This window comes from Chinchilla lanigera, unplaced genomic scaffold (genome assembly GCF_000276665.1).
Source record: "Chinchilla lanigera isolate Chin_1 unplaced genomic scaffold, ChiLan1.0 scaffold00002, whole genome shotgun sequence".
In the NCBI taxonomy this organism is placed as follows: Eukaryota; Metazoa; Chordata; class Mammalia; order Rodentia; family Chinchillidae; genus Chinchilla; species Chinchilla lanigera.
In genome coordinates, this window is record NW_004955403.1 from 56,947,250 (window position 1) to 56,970,830 (window position 23,581).

At 48.1% G+C, this 23,581-nt stretch overlaps 1 protein-coding gene across 1 annotated transcript in view; it reads left to right on the plus strand.

Moving 5' to 3' along the window:
- Positions 1–23,581, plus strand: part of Csmd1 (CUB and Sushi multiple domains 1) — a 1,292,092-nt gene that overhangs the window by 1,137,355 nt on the left and 131,156 nt on the right. Inside the window, exons 38-41 of the mRNA XM_005373917.1 lie at positions 4,671–4,789; positions 8,738–8,807; positions 11,119–11,235; positions 19,176–19,385. Coding sequence (XP_005373974.1) covers positions 4,671–4,789; positions 8,738–8,807; positions 11,119–11,235; positions 19,176–19,385 — 516 coding nt within the window. The remainder of the gene's footprint in view (positions 1–4,670; positions 4,790–8,737; positions 8,808–11,118; positions 11,236–19,175; positions 19,386–23,581) is intronic.

A 23,581-nucleotide genomic window follows, 5' to 3' on the forward strand; every position in this document is an offset into this window, starting at 1 on the left:
TATGACAAATTGCACTGTTATAAACATGGGTGCACATATATCACTGTGATATGACGTTTTCAGTTCTTCTGGAAAAAATACCCAGGAGGGGAATAACTGGGTTAAGTAGGACCTCTAATCCTAATTACTGAGAAATCTCCAGACTGATTTCCACAGTGGATGCACCAGTCTACACTCCCACCAACAGTGGAGAAGGGCTCCTTTTTCCCCACAGCCCTCCAGCATTTGTTATTCGTTGATTTCTTGATGATAAGCGTTCTTTCTGGGGTGAGATGGAATCTCAGTGTTGTTTTAATCTGCATTTCTCAAATAACTAATAATATTAAACACTTTTTCATGTATTTATTCACCACTTGTATTTCTTTATCTGAGAAGTGTATATTCATCTCAGATGCCCATTTATGTATTGGGTCTTTGACTTTTGGGAACCTGATTTCTTTTAATTTTTTATATGTTCTAGATAGAAGTCCTTTGTCTGAGGGGCAGTTGGCTAAAAATTTTCCCAATTCATGGGCTTCTTTTTTACTCTGTTGGCGATTTCTTTGGATGTGCAAAAACTTTTCAGTAAGATGAGATCCCAGTTGTTGATTCTTCGCAGTATTTCCTGTGCAGTTTATTTTCTGTCCATGAACTCTCTGCCTACCCCTATGTCTTCAAGGTTTCTGCCTACTTTCTCTTCCAGTAGATTTAGTGTTTCTGCTTTAATATTTACATCTTAATCCGTTTTGACTTTAGTCTGGTGCACGGCAATAGACCTGGGTCTTGTTTTAGTCTTTGGCAGGGTTCTCCTTTTCATAGGTTCCATCAGTGATGGCATCAAATAAACGCCCGCAGATGATGGCTGGTGAGGTTTTGCCTCTCTGTTGTGACCCTGTCCCCGTGATGTAAGAGTTGGTATCTCTTCACTACGTCAGTCATTACCATTCTACAGTATGGCATGCAGGGAATAGTTTTAAAGAGTTAGGCACACCTGTATGTTCTCAAATGGAAGTGCTCTCCACTTTATATCTATCACCAAACACAGTCCTGCTTCCTGCTTGTGACATCATCTTCACATTTTCCTTGGTACAGTCACGAAATGCAAGTAGTCCAGCCCTTTCCTTCACAGATCTTCCTTAGTCTGTCACCGCCTGTCCCCTGGAAGTCAGAGTGTTTCCCCTCGTACCTTCTGGGTTGCAGACTTTGACACTCCCCACCTCCTCCTGTGATCTGTCTGGATCTGCACGGTTCTCTTCAGAAAGCTGTTGCCCACTCCCAGGAAGCAAGGGATGATCCCCGGCCCCGATCCTGCTGGGACTTAACTCTGCCACTTCACACCTGCTCCTCAGGTTGCTTTCTACCCCCGCATCTTCAGCACCAAGCTGACATCCCCAGCCACCCGTCACAGGAGAAATCGTGCTGTGCAGAGGGTAGGAATGGGGGCTGCAGGCACAGGAGAACTCTCTGAAGGAGATGTGTGGTGGCGGAGCACACAGCGCTGCTGCTCCATCTCTTATCCATTCCTCACTTGGAGTCTGGGTGAATAGGATGCCAGGTTAAGCAGTGTCACACAAATGGCTCCTCCAGGTGTGAAGCCTTTGTGGTCTTCCTTTCTAACACCCGTGGGAGTCACAGTGACTGCAGAAGGGGGAAGGGAAGATGCTGCCTCCACATTTAAATCCCAGGCTCCATCCACTCCAGCTCCTTCCAGAGTCACTGTGTTACACAAGGATTAAAATGATTTTTAAAATTTTTATTCCAACAATATAATTCCTGTGGATATAGACATGAATGCAATGATTTTTTAAACTATGAACTGGATTTAAACACGTAATTAAAAAAAGGAGAAAATGAAACTAAGTCAGTATATAATATTGCATATAAATCAACATGTAAAAAGATGTATAGTAAATAAATAAAAACACGTTGCATCTTAAGTATAAAAGGAAAGAATTTAGGAGCTGGGATTTAATGATGAATTATTTGTCTTTTTTAACATTTCAAAATGTTTCCCTTTTTTCTTTGAACATTTTGCGATTATTTTCTTTGATCTCTTCCCTACCTGGTGTGTGCTTGAAGTATCCCAAAATTATGATGGTGTAATGTCCTTACGAGTTAGACTGTGGAATTTCCAATTGTATTTAAAAATTTTGAATCCAGAATATTTAAGTACATTTTTTAGAGTGAAATAAAAAAGCTAAGTAATATACACTAGACAATCTTGCTGATCTATAGCAGAAAAAAGTATGGAATTCAAATGTAGTTGTAATATATATCCTGAAGTCAAAATAGAGATTTTAGGTTTATATTAACAGGACAAGTTAAAGGCCTGTATGATTGTACTTTTTTATATTTAGCCATTATGTCTTCCATGAAAAGCCCCCAAATGGTTTGAAAATCTGTGCTAGGAATAAAACATATTGCTGCTTAATGCTAATGGTGTTTTATTCTTCAGAAAATATGTCCATTTAGGGAGAAATCTATTTCAATTTAGAACATCTTTAAGACACAATTCACACTACTCACCCAAACAGAATCACCACATCCTGTGTCTTGCAGTCGTCCAGCCATGCCGCATGGTGGCTGGGGTCAGAAGCATAGTGCTGTCCAGGGCACAGCCCCACTGGTGTGAACGGAGACTCTTCTGGCTCTGTGCCTCCTCTGGGCCGGGGCAGAGCCAGCCCCTCAGTGAACACTGGGAAGGGACTGATGTTCAGGTTGTGACCTTGCAAGGAGGGAGCTGACCACCTTCTGCTGGCAGCCCTGGCTTCTCTCGGTTGTCTTCGTTACTTTTCTCTCACTGCGGAGACAAAATACCAGATGTTCAAAATTAAGGAAAGAAAGGTTTATTCACCTCACAATTTGTGGAGGTTTCAGTCCATATTTAACTGGCTCCAAGACAGGGTGGCACGTGACAGACAGGCAACAGCTAAAGGCCTCAGAAGACAGCAAAAGCGACAAGAGTAAAGAGGGAGTAAAGCAAGCCTCTTTTCCTTCCTTATCTTGTAAGTAGGCCACCTGCCCTAGGGCAGGTGCAGCACTCACACCTTCTCTGTGGCCTCCTCTTACACAGGCTCCGAATATTTACAAAGAGAGGATCCTGGCCTCCTGTTGAGTCGCTTAGTTAAACTTTTAGACTTCTCAAATTAACATAATGGTTCCACCATTACAACATCCTGAGTATCACCAGCCGTCCTAGGGCATGTCCTGTACATCCTAGGATATATTTCTCAAATTGACACAACGTATCAACCATTATCACGTTGGCCTTCCCTGACAGTCATGTGCAGGGCGCCAGGGTGTGAGTTCCAGGCGGGACAGAGCCACATCAAGAGGCAGGACAGCATGTCCCTGTCCCTCGTCCCATCTCTACAAAAGCTTCGTGCCTGGACTCGGGGGCACAGGTGGCAGTGTGTGGAGACACTCGAGGCCTGGGCCTGTTGTTGCTCTTTTGAAGCTCAACTGTGAATCTGTGTAGTTCTGTGGTCAAGTGTTAGGGGATGATGTATGTGTCAGCACCGCACGGACCACTCAGCAGGAGACAGGCTGCATGTGCACTCGGTGCCTAACGGCCGCGGGCAGCACTGCCCCTCCACATCTGTCCCTCATATCTGAACAACACTGGGCTCTGAACTGCCTAAGGCCGTCGCTCCCCACCTCACCCCGCCAGCTGCCTCCCAGCCCCAGGCCAGCGGTGGATTCCACCGATCTGGTTAAGCACAGGAACCAAAGCCCACATCCAAGGCCATGTCCCCAGGGTAACACCTCAGGAAAAGCCCTTCCCCTGATCCTTGGAGCCTCACTAGAAGAGTGACAGACCTTATTGCTATCAGCAGTTCTCTGGCACCATACATACTTATTTTCATTAAATTCACAAATCCTTCATTCTCAGAATCGCTCATTTTGTGACTGAAAGTTCGTCTGGTCTGACCAGCTAAATACTATTTACCTCTAAACTGCCCTAACTGCTCATTTTTTATTCTCATGGAGAGATTATACAGAAATCAGTGTTCAATCATGCTTAATGTATTTGCAAATTTAGGCTGAATCCCATATTACATGGTGCATTTCTTTTTTAATCTTTAAATTCCTTACATGCAAGAAATTCCTGTCTAAGAAAGTGCTGGATAACAGCCTTGAGGTCATAAATATCAGTCCTGTTTACCTAAGAACAGACGTTCACGGGAATTTTTTATTGTCTTGAAGAGCCACAGAGAGAGAAAAGGAGAAGCCGGGAAAGAGATGAATTTGAAATATTTGCTCTCCTGTTGTCTCTTCTGGAGGGCCAGAACCTGGGATTTGCACTTAAGTTTCCTCCTAATGAGAAACAGAAGGGAGGACAGCACCCCCATCAGGCTCCACGTGGAATAGGGAGCAGTTTCTCTAGGACACGAGTTTTGAGTTTTGTATTATGAGAATCTGTGTGTTTCATACCACACAAGGAAGTGACAAATGTTACTAATTAAAGAAAAACGTGGACTAACTACAGGGTGGACATGGAGTCATGGTTAAGAATTAGCTGAGAAGTCTGACTTTAAGTTATGTAAACTCCTTCTGGTTGTAAAAGAAGACAGCATTAAAACCTCTGTTTCTACAGGAGGAGAACAATAGAAAAACACTTCTATTGCTGGGAGAATAGGAATGTTGTGGACGCTGTCTCACCTCCAGCATTTGTCTCTGCCTTTTTCTAGCGGTGGGTCTTGCTGCGTGTCAAGAACCAGCCCTGCCCAGCAACGGCATTAAGCTGGGGGACCGCTACATGGTGAACGACGTGCTCTCTTTCCAGTGTGAGCCGGGGTACACCTTGCAGGTAGCTCTCTTTGCAGCATTTGGTGGAGGGGAGGGTCGCCGTGGTCACCTTGGAGAGCTCACGTGGGGTCACCTCCTTAGGTTTGCACCCAAGGAGCTCATGTGGTTTTGTTCACTGTGTGTGACTCAGGCTGACAGACATGCATCAGAGTAAGCTTTCTCAACTCTAGAAATAGCTTCTAAATGATAAAGCCCCTATGAGCACTGAGCCTTTTCCTTTCAAAATTATTGTATTTCAAAGGCACGTTCTTCCAACAGCCATGTGGAGAAAATTCTAAGGAACAAAGAACTACCAAGTCTTCAAAATCCAACCCTGGCACCTAGTTACTGGGGTTACCTCTGAGTCATGGAGTGGTCCTGCCTGGCACCTGTCCTGAGAATCAGCTCAGTAAGCCACCATTAGGTGCCGTCAGTGTGCCAGCTCAATAGGACACTCAAGACACTTAGGTAATTTTCAAGAATTATGAAGTAGAAATATTGCTAAAAGCTTACATGTAATTTTAATGTAAACCTATATAGTTTTTAGCATTTTGTAAACTGATATATACCGACTTAGTAAGATTTCTATTACCTATTTTCTTTTTTTGTTGTTGTTGTTTTGTTTTTTTTTCCCAGTACCTGGAATGGAACTCATGACCTTCTGCTTGCCAGGCAGGCGCTGTGCCGCTGAGCTAAATCCCCAGCCCCTCTATTTTCTTTTTTAATCTTGCACACACATACTCAAAATGTTCATTGCTTTGCATAAATCTTACATAATTCTCTGTGCAGACAATAAAAATTGATCATCTACACAGGTGTATTCCAAAGTCCAGGATACATGTGTACCCCTAATGATGGCTCTATTCTTCAGATAATTCAGATTATAGAGTATTTTTGATGTATGTTTATTATAACATTGAAACTGTTTTCAAGGACAATGTTTAGCCATGTTCTGACTTTAATAAAGCAGCCTGAGAAAGCATCAGGAAAGAGCTGGAACAGTGCAGGAGCGAAAGAAAGCCACTGCGCAGGACTCAGTCTCTCACACGCGTTGGGGTGGACATTGTGTGGACGGATCAAGCAGCTGCAGCCAGCCAAGATGCAGTGCTGGCCGAGGGGGCAGCAGAGCGCCCTCCCACACAGCACATGTGTTTGCCTCACAGATGGCGGCCTTAAGCCTGGAGGCAAAGTCCGCTATGGGGAGCCTGGCCTGAGCCCCCCATCCCCTGCCAAGGGTTCCAGTGCGGGAATGAAACAGACAGAGACAAATAATCATGCAAAGCGGGGAAGGTGAGGTCGGAGGCTGATGGGAACAGAGACCAAGAACCTTGGTGCCGTCTATAGTTCTGGAATTTCCACATAAGTACGGACTTGCCATGGCAAGAGGGGAAACAAGGCTGATCTGCTGAGCAAGTAGGGCTTGTGAGTGAGAGCAAGGCATTCCAGTGGAGCTTTCAGGACAGTAGCTCCAAGCTGATCAGTAACCCGCTCGGCGGTCACTAAGGCCTTGATCTGGGAAAGTAATTTAGGCAAGAACTGTACCATCCTCAAGGGCAGTGCTGATCTGGTTTGAGGCTCAGAGCCTCCTGGGTCATTTGCTGCCCTGGACAGTGGCGGAGCGGTGGGTTTCACCCAAGACGCCAAAGGGAGCCTCTCTCCCGGCCGTGCAGGTCTTGGACGTTCTCTCTCACGTTAATGTTTGCCACTCATAAATTAATCACAGCCTCTCCTGCTGAGCCTCAAGGTGGTCTCCCTCAGTCTGTAAAGCCCCTAGCTCGTGTCAGAAGGTGGAACTCATGTTGCTACTCACACAAACACATGAGCACATTTGCAGTCCACTTTCTGGAAGCCAGGTGACAGCTCACATTCTGTAGACTGCGGGCGCTGTGCCAGCTACTCTGACTCTGCAGACAGAAGGCTCAGGAGCAGGACTCTGGTGGGCAAGGATGTCCCTCCCCATGCACACAGGGCTGTGCAGCCTGGACGCTTGAGGCCAGGCACGCTGGCTTCACATGTGATAGTGTGAGGAGTCTTGTGTCCTTTCTCCTTGGAGAGACACTTCCATCTCCACCAAAGAGGCAGTTGTATGCCTTTAGTTTTTGGACTGCAATGTAACTGACTGATGGGATGAAAATATCTTATTCTCCCTTTTCTCCCGAATTCCCACACTTAGTACTTGATCTTGCTCACAGGTGCTCATCTTTGTCCTGCTTGTTGAGGACCTGATGTGGTAGTTTCCTTAGTGTCTTTTCTCAAGGGATATTTTCACAGATCTTAGAAAATAAAATCGCTCATTAGTACAGTAATTTTTACAGTGTATTGAGTGATTCGCTGCTTAGACTCATGGCCTGGGAAGCGTGATCAGGTTGTGTATTAGCTCTGGTTTTTCAAGTGCAAATTAAGCTATTTTCTCCCTCATTGCAAACAGCTTTGAGCATAGAACTTGCAAGCTGTTGTGTCACTGACATGAGCAAAAAAACGGATTCTGGGTTTTTCTTTAATTTCCAGCACCATTGTGCTAATGCAGAGTTGGAGTGTAGTTGAACAGCCCGTGATGTGCAGAGCTGGTGACTGCATGAGCATTGCACAGGCGCGCTTCAAGCTACATAAATCTCGAATAGCTGAAAGATTCATGATTTCCAGCCTGTCTAGACTTGCTTTCGTTTTCCTTTAAAAGTTAAAAAAAGAAAAGTCCCACTTGGGTTAAAAAAGAAAACCTAGAAAATAAACGTGTAAGATGCTGCCTTAGTTTTGATCCATTACAAAAATTTTAACCAAAATCATTCATCCGAAAATTTTTATACTAAAATCAATAGCAGAATATAACCTAGGTTGGTAATAAATGGCTGTTTTATTGGTAGCTTTCAATAAATATCTTTAAAAGCTTTTGCACTTAAAGTTTATCTACATTTCAGGAAGAAATTTACTAAACGTAATTTAATAGGCCACAGAATGAATAAACTCAGACAGAGTGTGAACTTTAGCAGCAAAAGTATAGTCCAGGATGTCTCCTTTAAAAGATAAGCATGGTCTTCCTTTGCTTGAACTACTTCTTAGAGTGTCAGACGCCACAAGGAGTCAGTTCTGTGGCAGGTTAGCTGGGTACGAAGGGCCACAGGCTCGAGGAGCTGGCTTGCCATCAGCAGCTCCCCCGAGCACGTTCTGCTGGCCGGGTCCCCAGGGTGGTGAGGACTTTTCAGTGTGAGCTGAAGGTTTGTCCTTCTGTCACCTCCCTTCCACCTTCTGGTGGCACCTAGGAATTCGTGAGAGAAGAGGCCAGAAGGCCTCTGGGTCACAGTAAGGAAAAGCAAAAGTTCAGTGCAGTTCCCCTGCCCCAAGCCGGGTGCCCACACAGAGAGCAGGACGGGAGACGCTCCCCAGCTCCCGCGTGGTCTTTGTGAGAGGAAGCCTGGAACAGTCGTGGGAAGTCGGGATTTGGAGCACGACGAGGCCCTGCACAGTGAGGATGACGGTGCAGCTGCACTGGGCCGGCGTCCCGCCCTAATCAGAGGGGTGGTCAGCCCCTCTCTGTGACGGAGAAGAGCTCAGTGCCGGCAGACCCACATGGCCGGAGGACAGCGCTGTCCACGTCCACAACTCCTGCCTCCCACACACACATGCGTGGCTGGTCCTTGGCCTTCTAAGCAGTGCCTGGTATTTGCTAACCACTTTCAGCCTCTCAGACCAAAACCTGTAAAATCTGACAGTGAGACAAAAAGACATACTGTGCCTAATTCAGTTCATCTTCCTTAAGCATTGCTGAAAAAGCTCAACGGAAATACTGCCTTTGTAAAAGGACTAAGCCAGATCTGGTTTCATGGAAAAGAAACAAATAATTTTCTGCGATTCTTAGCTTTTTACATTTGTAATTAAAGCAAAAAGGAGCACAGAAGTGCACACATCCCCACAAACATTCCACTCCGGGTCCTCTGCGCGGTGACTGAGTCTGCTTTCTTGTTCTCCCGCCCAGGGCCGCTCCCACATCTCCTGCATGCCCGGGACCGTGCGCCGCTGGAACCACCCGTCCCCGCTCTGCATTGGTAAGGCTCAGGTGCCCAGCAGGGCTTCGAAGGTCGCTGCGTCTAGCCCAGATTCCAGAGGCGCTTTCCTGACCTCAGGGCTCCTCCTGCCCCACAGACCTCAGTCCTGGCTGTACTGGTCACCCTGGCCCAGCCTTCTGTCCTCCGGCCCCCTGGGCAGAGGTCGCCTCTTTCATGAATCCCTGCACCTCTGCTTTCCTCCCTGACCTCCACTTTCCTCCCTGACCTCTGCTTTCCTCCCTGACCTCTGCTTTCCTCCCTGACCTCTGCTTTCCTCCCTGACCTCTGCCAAGTGATTTCTGGAGCCTGCATAGCAGAGCTGTGGCGGAAAAACACTGTCTTCCTTCAACATATTTTCATGTTGTTCATCACAGTTTTGTATGACTAGATTTTTCCATAACTTGTATTAAGACAGTGTTGGGGAGCCAGGCACCTGTTTGTGCTTGGAGGGAAGCATCCCATCAGCCTCCCCCTGGACCCCACAGGCTCAGCCCCATCTGCAGGCTAGGTTGGTCCGGCCTGCCTGGGCCTCACCTGCACCATGTGGCCTCCTCTGTCTCACAGCCGTGCTGTACAGCCACCCCCCAGGGACCGGGAAGAGGAACGTGCCGCACTCATCCCCCTGCCTGGCACACAGGGGCGCTGGAGAATTCTCCTTCCCCACAGGGCAGTACAGGATTGACAGCCAAGACCCTGGCTCACAGTGACAGGCAGTCTCTCCCTTCCTCCTGAGCCTCAGGGTCCTGAGGGCCGCACTCAGACCCTTCACCCCCACATTACCCTCAGATGGCCCCGACAGCCGTGTGGTCTTCCAGGCCAAGGGTCTAAGGACTGTGAGGGCACAGTGCATGGGCTGAGCAGGTCACATGCTGTTTGGGCTTCGCTTTGCAGAGGACCATGATGGCTCAGCTATCGTGGCTACTTTCCCGTCACTGGAACAAAACACCCAACCCCCAGCTTCATGTGGCTCTTGGTGTCCATGGCTTAGGTGGCTGGCTGACTGGCTCCAAGGCAGGACTGGATAGCAGAGGGGGAGGGGGAGGAAAGTGCACAGCCCGGGGAAGCCAGGACGTAGAGCAGAGAGGCAGGGGCACAGTGACACCCTTCAGGGTTACCCCACAACAGTCAGTGACCCAGCACTTCCACCTGGCCGTGCCTGAGCACAGGAGGCTTGGGGGATGTCTTAGTTACTTTTCTCTCATTGCTGGGACAAAATACCTGACACCCAAAGTTAAAAGGAGGAAAGGTTTATTTAGCTCACAGTTTGTGGAGGTTTCAGTGCATGATCGGCTGGCTCCAAGGCAGGGTGGCACATGGCACAGGGGCAACAGTTAGTGGTGGAAGACAGCAAAAACAAGAGCAAAAATAGGGAGACAAGCCTCTTTCCGTCCCTTATATTGTAGGCAGTCTCCAGGGATTAGGGCAGTGCCAGTCCACCCTGAGGACTGATCCAGCAGTCACCCACCCTTAATCCCAACATCACACACTCTAGACTCATCCACCTCTGAAGAAGTCCTGTGACCGCAGGAGGCTTTGAGGAGACATCTAGAACAGCCCAAACAGGGGATGTGTTAGATGTGAACCACAGTAACGGTGCCTTGATCCCTGCACACAAAGGAAGGCAACCCCTGTCCTTCCAACAGCCGACTCCCCCACAGCTCAAACACATGTCAGATCGCAAGTGCTTTTTTGTTAATAGTCTTTGTCCAGAAAGCACCATCTATCCGTATTCATTGTATCGTATTTATTTATTTTTCATCATATTTATTTATAAGAGGTCTGTATCTTATTTTGTGAAACTTATTTTTTGGTAAAAGTAAATGTCCCGACCACCATGTCACCTACACCCCTGAAGTTATTGGTGTGGAGGTTGAAAACCCACCCTGGTTTGGAGGCAGGAGTGGAAGGATGTCGGGAGATCTGATTAAAGACAGGACTTCCTGTTTGTTTACCCCTCATGCACATTTCCTTAACCTTGGGAATTTCCGCACTGTGGATTTTAACACCCCTCCACAGGTAGTGACTTGTAAACAAGGTCAACTTGATGCTTGCCTAAAATTCAACAGCCAAGTGAACTAACACTTGCTGCAGAGCTCTGAGCACTGAAAGAAGATAACTTTGCAAAGTTCTCCTTGTTCCCAGCAGCTCACAGAGGTGGGCAAGCTGAGGCTGCTTGTAACTGAGTGTGGGGTCTCGTAGGGTGGGCGGTGGCTGGGGGCCAACTTCCCTAGTGGGCTGAGCAGAGGTGACTGGTTAAAGCTCTCAGGGAGCAGGAGGCCCCACGAGACTCATGGCCATTGTCCCCTTACAGCCACCTGCGGAGGGACGCTGACCGAGCCTGGTGGCGTGATCCTGAGCCCCGGCTTCCCCGGCTCCTATCCCAACAACCTGGACTGCACCTGGAAGATCTCACTGCCCATCGGCTATGGTGAGCAGGGCAGGCCCGCTCCTGCAGGGCCACCTTGTTCTTCTCCCTGACAAGAGTCACTCAGCTTAAAACATGTGCCCTGCTCTGCAGACAGCTGCCTTCAGTGGAGAGCAGATGCGGATGTCAGCAAAGCTTGGGCAGACACCATTCAGAACGGGACGTTGTCTGAACAGTGAGCTCAGCCATGCAGCTCCTCGCAGGCAGATGGAGGAGGCTGAGGGAGGGCAGAGCTGCAGCGTGGACTGGGTGTGGGGTCCATCAGTTAGTCTATTCACACTGCCTCCTCCCGCCATCTTGCTCTGGAGCTCGGTGGTGCTCATTGCTGCTTCCAGACCCTTTGAGACTTTCTTCAGGGTGTGATGTGTGGGAAAATGAGTAGGAGACGTACATTTGGAAAGACAGTGTGGTTTTACTAAAGTTATCACATACTCCATATATATACATTTATGAAGGTTTTAATACTCACCTATTAACTTCCAGGTTACCTACTTCAAATAAGTCATGTTTTGAATAGCTATAAGCACTGAAACTTTATCCTGGCTGTCTTAGAAGTGCTTGTGTCTTAGTTACTTTTCTCTCCTTGCTGAGACAAAATGACACACAACAGTTGAAGGAGGAAAGGTTTATTTAGCTCAGTTTGTAGAGGTTTTAGTCCGTAATCAACCGGCTCCAGGGCACAGGGGAACATGGCAGAGGGGTAAAAGTATATGGTGGGAGAAGACAGCAAAAGCAATGAGAGAAATAGAGACGGAGACACAGAGAGAGACGGAGACAGAGACAAAGACAGAGAGAGAGAGAGACCAGCCACTCTTTGTCCCTTATATTGTATGCAAGCTATTGGCCCTAGGGCAAATATATCACTCACACCCTTAATCACAGCATTGGACCATGAATCAATCACAAACTCTAGACTCAACCACCTCTGAAAAACCTGCCCCCTGTGACTGTGTGAGACTTTTGGGAGACATCTAGACACCAACCATAAGTGCTTGGTCTTGGTGAAATTTCCATTCTCACGGGGGAGTGGGCCCTTCCAAGCACTCAGCACAAGCACAGGAGAGAGTGACCAGGCACTTACACGCTGAGAGAATCTGTTAGTCCAGTGAGAAATGAATGCAAACCTAAGTGGAAATCACTGCCCTAGAACAGTGATGGCGAACCTTTTAGAGAGGAGTGCCCACCCTGCAACCCAAAACCCATGTATTTATCTCAGACTGCCAACACTGCAATTAAAGCTGAACACTGAAGTTTTCGTTTAGAAAAAAACAATTCATACACTAACATCTTTTGTCTAAAAAGAAAAACAAATAACACGTGTGCTCTAGATTCATCACTGCTGCTCTGGAAAACCTGGTTCTTTATGTTCAGAGCTCTTCCTTGATGTTTTCTCTTTATTTCATGAAAAAAAATAAAACAAATCTCACAACAAAACAATAGAAGAATAGGAATAGTCAATACACTGTGTATCATTATCTTCAAAGTATTTACTTAGAACACAAGAAACGGATAGAAAGATTCTCTCTTCCAGAGAAGAAACCAACAGATGACAGCGCAAGAGCACCTTTTCAGTGAGCTGCGAGAAGTAGGAGTGTAAATGAGACAAATCAGTATGCATATTACGATACTGAAATGACAGAACAGGTCACTGTGGGAAGTTATGAGGACTTTCCCTCCTTCCTGCTGGTCGCCAGGAGGTCCGCACCCAGGGTTCCAGTGCGCAGACAGAGGATGGGAGGAAGGTCAGCCCTGCGCAGTGGAAGGCAGGTCCTCACCGGCCACGCCGTGTGTGGCTAAGGGAGGACTCAGGCAGGAACCAGGGCAGGGTTGGGGCCCCTGAGACGGCAGACATTAGGAATACTTTTGCTCCTCTTTGAGGTCCTCCCTGGCCTGTTTGGCAGACTGTGAGAGGACACTGCTGCTGCCTTCAGCTGTGCACGGTGGCTGAGAACTGCTTTGGTGGCTGAGAACTCACAAGCACGTTAGTGCTACGCACCCCTAGCCTTCTGTGATGTCTACCAGGTCCCCTTGAAATACCTGTCACCCCACAACCTCAACCCCTGCTTTGCACACGTGGCTTAAAGCAGTCTTATGAGGTTTTCTCTGGTGCCAAACCCAGTTGCAGCTGCCCGAGACATTGTGCCTGGGTCCTCTCAAGAGCTTTTGGGTCCCCCTCAGGCCAGCACTCCATCCACCAAGCCACCTCCCTTTCTCTGAGCCTTCCCTCATTTTGGCAGTGAAATCTTCCCCTAATCTTCCAAACCATTAGCAAATACCACATCAGACCTCTTCCCTGGAAATTCTGAGCAGTAACTTTGGGCTTGGAGCCCCTGAATTTGCATTTATAAAGCAAGCACTCCAGAAATTAAGTTCCTTCCATGTAAAAAAATTTGGAAATATGTTACAGGCAAGCACATTATCCCTTAAGAATAAATTCTCTCCTCTTTGGTTTTTCATGCTGTTTCCCATGAGTACAAAAAGCTTGGGAGATCTTGGAACACGTCTTATAGTTATACCAGGAAAGGATGTCTGGTTGCCTCCTGGGACCAGCAGGGAACACAGGAAGTCAAGCAGGCGTTTCTGCTGTGGTCATAGTCAATGTCCAGCAGAAGCCTCTGCTGCCAGGGTGACCTCGGTAGCCAACTTGGAAAATTCTCCGTAGAGAAGACAACTTCCGCCTTAATGCTGAGGAGAGGCTGTGCGTCGCGGTGCCCTGTGGTTCGGTCTGCAAGCCCTCTCAGTCTTGGGAAGCACAAAGACACCATGCTCTTCAGTAGCATCTCTGGAAATTCCATCAAGACTTGGACATCATCAAAAGCTTCTTACTTAAGACCCGAAGAGCAGCCCAGCTTTACTGGGAACAGTATCTCCTTAAACTCTGGAGCACCGAGTACGAAGGAAAATGCTGAGTAGATCCCTGAAGGAGGTGAAGAATCCCGAATTTTCCCCAAGTACAGCCAGGCTGTGGTGCCAGCCACCCGCAAGAAGCAATTCTCTGACTTAGGGAAGAGTACTTCCAGGTTAAGTAAGATCAGCAATAAACAGAGATTTTTCAGGAGACTCGTTAATATTACCTTCTTGAAATAAATTGATTTGGTGTAAAGATATTAAAAGCATAAGATTTTGGCCAAGTGGAATTAGAGAATGTTCTTGAAGAGGAAACAGTATGATAGATCAGAATTTAAAGTGAATTACAAATAAATTCCTAATGACCTTTCAAAGTTTTTTTTATTGAAAAAAGGTAAAGCAAAAATTCATAACAAAATCACAGGAGAAAAACATTAGTTAATACATTACATGTTGTTATCTTTAAAGTAGTTGCTCAGAGTACAAGATAGGGGCATAAAAGTTTCTCCAATTAGTATCAGCACAGAGTATTTTTATTTTTTTTTTATTTTTTTATTTTTTTTGGTTTTTCTCTGGTACCGGGAACCGAACTCACAACCTTGCGCTTGCCAGGCAGGCGCTTTGCCGCTGAGCTAAATCCCCAGCCCCAGCACAGAGTATTTTTAAATGTAATTTTTATTCTCGAGTCTCTCTCTGTCTTTCTCTTTCTCTGTCTCTCCATCTCTCCCTCTGTGTGTGTCTCTGTCTCTGTTTATGTGTCGGTTTCTGCCTTTCTCTTTCTCCGTCTCTCTCTCCTCCTCTCTGTCCCTGTCTGTCTCTGTCCCTCTCTCTGTCTCCCTCTCTCTGTCTCTGTCTCTCTTTTCTGGCATACATTCCTGTGTACCTGCTGTGGGCTTTCGACCAGGCTTGGGCCGGGTTATGGTGCTGTGAACCACGAATGCTCCAGCTCTCCACTTCCCCTGGGTGACACTATTTGGTGGCCTTTTCTGGAATAAAAATGCACTTGGTATTCTCCACCCAGGACAGATTTAAATGAGTGGCTTAAGACTCTCATACAGCTGGATACTGATGCAGCCGCCTGACAGATGAGCAACCCATAAATCAACTTGGCCAAAGCAACACTCAGTCTGCGCAGATGGTTCTTGTCATGAACCCCACCTACCCACTCACCCCCAACCCTGTGCCCAGGATCTATCAGCAGTTTATTAAACAGCAAAGACTGATCTGTGGCTTTGGTATCAGTGAAAAGCACTTGGTCATGCCTGTCTAATTCCTGGATCCCGACCAGTGGGGCAGCAAGTCTTCTCCAGCTGCCCTGTGAGACAAGTGCCTCACTCTCAGAGCAGTGCTGGGCTCCTAACTCCGCCCACACACAGGCAGTGGCCTGCAGGTCACTGTGGCTTAGGGCTTTGGATTCTGGCTTTAACTGAATAGAAATCCTGGCTCCATGCGTCACTGGCCGCATAAATTGGCACACGCTGCCATAATGTCCCCAAGGTCTGTCTTCTTAACTTTAAAATGAGAGTAACACAGCACCCTCCTTCCAGGTCTGTTTGGAAGTAGCACACACCTGGGACCTGCAGTACACACCCTGAGCATTGCTGCCTTTAGCAGAGAAACGAAGTCCTCTGTGCTTTTGTGCTATTTTATTTTCTCTACACAGACTTAGGTTGCTGTTGGGTGTTGCTTTGGCCAAGTTGAATCAATTAAGAACTTTTGCTTGTATTTCTCAAAAATATCTCAGAAGAAAGTTAACAGAAATGCCACTAGGTTGTAGATTTTTTCTTCTTTTCTTTTCCAGTTGAACCATGATCTTTCATCTTAACAACCGCTGCAAAGGTTGCACAAAATGCCGCCTCAAATTATCATGCCTCTGGACCCTCTTGTACCTTAGGGAAGAAATAAAAAATTCTTCAGAATGTTTACTAAGACACAAAGACATGAAACAGAGCAGTGCATATTCACAGGTTCTGCCTAGGAAATGAGGTTTGTCTGTGAAGCCAGGGATGCATTACTATTCAAATTTCAGTCCAAGCCCAAGGCAAAGCTCCTCTGTGTAGATGACTATCCACATTTTGATTTTCCATGTGTGAACTCTAACCACATGGAAATGTGTGGTGTACATTTCACCAGAGAGAGCCATTTAGATCAACTTCCTTGTGGTAATAATACAGTTCTAAAATATTCTGTATGATAATAAGGGATAACTGGGTCACACTTATTTTAATCCCTTCAATCAAGCTGTAGGATGTCAAACTGGACACAATTTGCTGAAAGTTAGATAGCTAAAAATTCTGCTTTAAGCCAGATTAGAGCTGAACTTGGTTCTATTTCCTGATAGGCATTTGGGCCTTTGATATGTGCCTGGATCCTTTATCCTGCTTAAAATGGTAATTTTGTTCACAATATTATAATTGTCATAAGTATGTTTCCATTTCAAGTTTAATTCCTACAGAGTAAAGGGATGCTTTCACCCCAGCGTATACTTTGGAGACATTGTCCACCTCCAGCTCTTCCAGCCCTGGATCTGGTGCTTTTCTTTCATCTGTGTCAGTCCATGGGTCCTGACCTGTGTCTGGATAATGCCTCTCAGGCCCACCTGTGCGCATGGAAAGTGAGCACACTTCGTGCTGTTTCCTTGTCATTTCACCCTAGTTTCCCAAGTTCCAGGTGCCTCTTGAACGTGTGGCGCTATCGGGGACTCGCAGCGCTTTGTGGCTGCCCTCCTGTCTCCTTGTCCTGCCTGCCAGTCACAGCCGCAGTGGGTACTGATGGACCTTGGCAGGCTGCATAGACTCAGCCAGTGTAAGCGTTGACACACACGCAGGCACACTCACGTGGACTCGGTGCATACCTTACTTAGCAGTAACAACACGCATTTCCTTTCGGCTTGTGGGCCAGGCTGCAACGAAGGCTGCTTTCAGGCAGAGCTGGGTGAGGGCGGTCGGACGCCATTGTGCAACCTGGAGGTCGTCTGGCTGGGCTGTGTGGAGGACGGCTCAGCCCTGAGCCCTAGCAGAGCCCGGCGCTGCCTGCAGGTGGCCTCATCTTCCTTTCTCATATCCCCTGCTTCCAAGTTTCTTTGGACAGAAACCTTCCACAGAATTTAGAAACAATGTATGGATCGTTTATGGTTCCAGTTGTTCAGCAAAGAGCAGTATCTGGCAGTTCGAGCATTTACAGAAGTGCTGAGCAGCGCCTCACCTCAGTGAGAGCTGGTGACGCTGGTGTGGTGGAGTGGCCCCGGCTTCCTCATGAGCACAGCCTTCCCAGACTACGCTGTGTGTCACAAACTCGGCCTCGCATACTAGAAAGAGTCACAGAGTATGGTTGACATTTCAAAGATATTTCTTTCTCTTCTGCTTTTTGCCTCTTCAGCCTCTTCCCGAAGTTTTCTATTTTTTTAGCTCTTCTTTTCCAATCTAAATTGGACAGGATTAACACAAACTCACTTTCTCTAAGAAGTAGAGGAATAGTTTTAACCTCATCAGATCATTGGCTCTTGGCCAGCTTGATTTCATGCTAAACCATGAAACATGAGGACTTCTGTCCACCTGAGCTGAGTGTACACCTCACTCTGCCTTTTTCCTGGGTTACAAACACAGCAGCTAAGATTTCTGGGCCCCGGTTTGCCTGCCTGTGCAGTTATGACAATAATGACTATTACCTAGTTAGGTGGTTTCCAGACAAAAACTAGCAAACTGGATCTGCAGCGTGCTGTCTGGCTGTGCACCATCCCCGTCCACGGAGGCTGTCACTCTAGTATTTATTCTTTCTCTTTTATTAGGATGTTTTCTTCCCATTAATGAAACTGTTTTTCTTTTGTAGTTCAAATTTTATTGAGTACTTCCAGGTTTTTCTCCTCGCCCTTCCTGAGGTATCTTCTGGCTTTTTCACTGACTTACAGTTTTTGGTAATCCCGTTTCTTTGATACATGCAAGATACTTGTACTGGAAATTACTCTGCTTCTACATGAAGATAGCACACCCCACAGAAATATTGCCTTTAGTTTTTCTCAGTTTAGGGCACATAATATATTTGGTAAAAGATAAGAGCAATACAAAGCAAAGCCTTTGTCATATTACCTGTTAGTTATCAGCTTATGGCCAAGTTAATAGTTTCATTATATAGATTCATTCAAGGACTACTACATTTGGATGACTCCCACATAAACTTTTTGAACAAATTGAAATAGTTTAGACACAGCAATTACATTGCCAAAAGATGTAGCACCAAGGCGATATCTCTAGAGAGGCCTGGGGCTGACTTTCTTCTCAGTCATCGCCAGAGCTCAATGTGACCGCAGCACTACTGGCCCCTGGGTCAGAGGTGGGACATCACACTAGCCTGTCTTCTGGGGTGAATTCTGAGAGCTACAGTGGAGTTGATCAGATTGGTTCTTACTTAGCAATTTGCTCTGCAATAGAAGTGAGAATAATCATTTGCTAAACTTACAAATTTCTTGTACCATTGCATTACTGTCTAGTCAGCTTTAAAGCACCGTTTAAAGCTTGCTGACTATTTTCTTCAGCATTGCTTTCTCCTCCGATGAAGTCCTCACTGACCTGTGGGTGATGTGTAACGTACACTGCTAGCCTTACTCTTTAGGGTGCAGTAACTGTTAATGGAAGGCACAGAGCATGTCGCTGTACATATGTGCATTAGCCGTCATGCTAAGCATCACACCTGTGTGGTGCAGTAACTGTTAATGGAAGGCACAGAGCATGTCGCTGTACATATGTGCATTAGCCATCATGCTAAGCATCACACCTGTGTGGTGCAGTAACTGTTAATGGAAGGCACAGAGCATGTCGCTGTACATATGTGCATTAGCCATCATGCTAAGCATCACACCTGTGTGGTCTTCGGTGCCCGGCTGGCAGCACGCACGTCTCACAAGTGTGTTGACTTATGGGCAAAGATCACAAAGCCAGTCACAGCAGACGTAGTCAGCCTTAGTCTGTGGTCATCTAAAGTGCATTCTCTCTGCATTACGCTGGTCTCTCTCACAGACAGTTAAAATTTCAATCACTTGACGAGCGCTGCTTTTGCCAGTCTGTGTATGAACTTTCAGTACCTTTGCGTGCCCTTCCCAGGTGCCCATATCCAGTTTCTGAATTTCTCCACCGAAGCGAACCACGACTACCTGGAGGTCCAGAACGGGCCTTACCCCAGCAGCCCGATGATCGGGCAGTTCAGCGGCACTGACCTGCCCTTGGCCCTGCTCAGCACGACGCACGAGACGCTCGTCCGCTTCTACAGCGACCACTCGCAGAACCGCCAAGGGTTCAAACTCGCTTACCAAGGTACGGCCCGCCCTCAGCCCGCGCTTCCTGTACCTCCGTGTTGGTTGAAATCGTGTAGGTTGGGTTGGTTTGGGGAGTGCGGGTCTCAGGTCAGAGGTAGGACGCCTTTGTCTGTGGGCACTGCACTCAGGACACGGACACCAAGGGCCTGGCTGGCCATCTGTCCTCTGCCACAGCCCCGCCCCACCCTCACTCTTCCGGTCAGGCATCGCCTATCTGCCCAGCCGCAGGACCTAGTCATCTGTCCCCTGTGCCCCTGGCCCTTGCGGCTGCAGCACGCACACCCTGTGGCACAGGCCTGGCCGTCACAAAGGGGCCAGCTGGTCTCCCCCGTGGGTGTTCCGGGTCCCACCACAGGCGGCAGCCTTGTGCACTGCTCAAGCCCTGCTCAGTTATGCCAGAAAAAGGCCTTTCTTTCACCCTACTTTCATCCAGCCAAGTGTGAGATCTCTAAGCAAATTTTGAATCAGCGGTGATCAGAGCATTTCCGACATGTGAAGAAGTTCAACATTTTCAGTTCATACAAAATAATTTAGCTGCCCTTTTCTTGAAAATCATTAAATTGGATGAAGTTGAAAATGTCAGACCTAGCACTTCTTCTTTTTTTTTTTTTAAGATCGCTAAATCAGTTACATTCCTTGGTTTTATAGACTGTCCTCAGAAGCAGCTTTCAATTTTTATTACTGGAAGAGTCTAGGATTTTATACTGGGCCCTTCGGCATTGTTACTGAAGCTCTCATATGAGGAATGTGTATCTACACATACACAGGCGTAGTTGTGTAGACTGTGGGTGTGGGAACAGGAAGGCAGGCGGGGGCAAGTGGACGGGAAGCGGAAGCCAGAGCGTGCGGAGCCTCAGGAGAGCCCCTGGGCCTTTGCAGGAGATCTAAATACCAGGCCATCACCGAGGCTCTGCCTGTGTTCTCCTCCTCCTCCCTGCTGGACAGACACATACACATGCACACACACACACATACATGCATTCACACAGCACACCTGCTTATCTTATGCAGGGAACTTCAGGCAGGAAGCAACTTCTATGACTGTGACGGGGGTGCAGATCTCCGGCATGGGCACTCCGCTCTCTCTGTCTCACGGGTGCACACGCACGCGCACAGTGGAGCTGCTGGGCGGTGCAGCTCTCTGCTCCTTGCGCTCAGAGACCCCTCACTGCTAGATCTCTGCAGCTCTCAGTGTGCTCCGGGAGATGCCTCTCCCTATCATCCTCTGTGCTCAGGAAGGGCCTCCAGGAGCCACAGCCCGCCCTGCCGTGTGGGCTCTACAGCCACCTCAGCCTCGATGCCCTCCACCTCCACCCTGCTCCCTCCACCCTCAGGACCCGTCACCCCGCTGGCTCCTTGGGAAGAAGTGGAGTTCTTTCTGGGCTCCTCATGTGTGGAGGTCACTGATGCCACCCATGAGATCTTTCCCACCATGCCCGCTTCGGGACTCAGGGTGCAGATGCCTTAGTGACTTAGCGCATCGGTGGGAGCCCTGTGGCTGGTGAGACCTGGGCAGGAGTCTTTGGATAGGAACATGTAGTCAAAATCAGGTCTGTTTGCAGAGTGGCTGGGAAGCCGGTCTCCCGGATAAGCTCTGTCACATGAGTCACCGGGCTGCTGCGGTGTGAGCCCTTGAGAGGGACACACACTGCCCGGGCCTCTCAAAGTCAGGGACCCAGTGCCTGCACGCGTGCTGCTCTGTGACCTCATCCTGAAGGAGGTGGCAGCACCTGCTCCTCCCTGGGCCCCGTGCTCAGCATGGAGCACACAGTTCCGGGCACACTGGGCCCGGGGTGTGGCTGGGATCAGGGAGCTCAGGGCTGTGCCGTTGCTTGACCAGGTTTGCGCTTGCTTCTCTCTGAATCAATTCTATCTCAGGCCGCGGGTGACATGTGCATTGACAGAGAAGCCATCAGCCAACACAGACTGCCACGAACACCACCCGTCTAGTCTCAGACAGCTTGTGTGATGAATGGGCCTTTTTCTGGGGTTGTGCCTTAAAGCCAAAGAGGTTGGCAAAGATAGTAGGATTTTCATGTTTTAGCAGGGACTTGGACCTGCCTCAGGCCTTGGATGTCCTTGTGCAGAAAGCTCTGAGATACCCCACCCGCAGCTACTCAGACTACGGCATCATGGGCCCTGGTCTGGCCTTCCCTTCCTTTCCTTTCATCTCTTCTGCTCCCACCAAAAACCTCAGGGATAGGGACCTGTAGCTCCAGGGCAGGTGTATGCGGGATAGGGCTGGCCAGGAAGTGAGGTGAGGGCTTAGACAGAGGGCAGCGCGTGGAGTCCTGCCTCCACCTGCAGGGAGGAACCTCCAGAACGTCCTGGGTGAAGCAGGTGTAAGGTGCTCCACCCATGCCTGCTGGTAGGATTTCAGAGCTGGCGTCAGGGAACGGAGCAGGTCTGAGGGCTCAGATCCTGCACCCCAACTCTCACCAGCAATTGCAACCCAGAAGTAGCCGCCTCCCCTTCTTGTGGTTGGTGTCCTGCAGTCTGGGGACTGAACCAGCCCCTGAATGAACACCAGGCTCTTATTCTGCCCCTCGGCCACACCCAGGGCCTGGAGCTCAGTTCTGACTGTAGAATAGCTTGTGTGACATTCTCCAAGTCTCCCTGGGGTCGAAGAGGAAAAGCTTGATAATTAGGCACAAAAGGAGGAAAATGGACCCACGAGAGTAATAGAGACAAGGGTCTCAGGCACCCCTCAAGGTCTCACAGGAGTCGAGTGCAGGGACCGCAGTCTTGTCTTTCCCATGAACATGTGGCAGGAGGTGCTGAGGACCAGGCTGTACCTCGCTCCTCCGGCTCCTCCTCCTCACCTTGCTTTGCACCCACCAACCTTCCCAGTGACTTTGTAACATTCAGTCTCAGAGTTCACAGAATCAACTTTAAAGATATTAGGCCACCCTCACAAAACAAACAGCATAGGAACCAAGTCAGATGAAGCAGAAGATAAGCTGCACAGCATCCTTGACATATTCTGAAATAACAAATACTGGTGCAGTCGTGAGTGACACAGTTGCATCCACCACTGGGGTGTGGACAGGCAGGTTCTGGATCCTGACCGGCTCATGGTTGGCGTTTTCTCTGGGGACGGTCAGGACTTGAAAGCTGTTTCTGCTGCAAACGCTGACTCTCTGCTTGGGCCCATGCATGCCCAACAGGTGACAAACTCAAAACAAAGCTCACTCTTCATCCTGGACCCTCTGTCACTGTGACCCCGGGTCAAGTCCCTTCTGGGCTCTGAGGTGTGGTGTGCGCCACTTAGGGAGGTCTGGCTAGGCACTTTCAGACAGGACCCGTCAGCCCTGAATTTGTAGGATCTCATTCCCTTCCAGACGGTGGACACCAGTGAGAGGCTTACAGAGGTGTGCAGCACACCCAGGACCCTGCAGCCATTGCCTCCAACCTGTCACCACTTAGATTCCAGGGGAGTGCAGCCCCCCATGACCAAGACCCCTAAACACAGAGAGGCACTTTCCTGCCAGCAGGACCTCCCTTCAGCCTTGAGAACTCCAGAGCTGTGACTCCAGGACTGAGAGAATTGCCCACGGGACACAGAACTCCAGCTGACCCTTGAAACTGGCCTCCTGCTCTTGCTACTCAAGCTGGAGTCCTTTCCTGTCTTTCCAGTGGAAGCTTTTCTTTCACTACTCATAGGTGCTCTCATTGTAATTTTGACTTCTACTAAAGCCGGGACCCATGCAGGCTGGTTACAGTATGAGCGTGATCGTAGCATAGTTCTCATTCGAGCTGAAATCCCAGCCCAAATCAGGCCTGTCGGGAAGCTCACAGCTGGTCCTGACGTGCGACTTCCTCCACTTCTGAGCTCTCCTGGTTGACTTTTCTGCACTTCCAGATGACATCCCACCCAATCCCATCCTTCTTCTTATTTGCATATTTCGGGCTACCTTCCCATGCTTGTTTTAAAGGAAAGATCTAGCGACTGCACCTCATTTATGATGGTTACAGGGTTTGCCCCTCATAATTTCTGGAAACCCTAAGGTTTTTATCATGTGCCCCTTTCCTGTAGAATCTGGGTAAAGCATGAACACTACATATAAAGAGTACTTACGATGTTTAAGCCCAGATATTTAAAACTTTTCCATGCAATATTCATAAGGAAAGCACTTTATGACTTAAACCTTTACCCCAGCAGACAATATTTTGCATTTTATTTTATTTTAATTA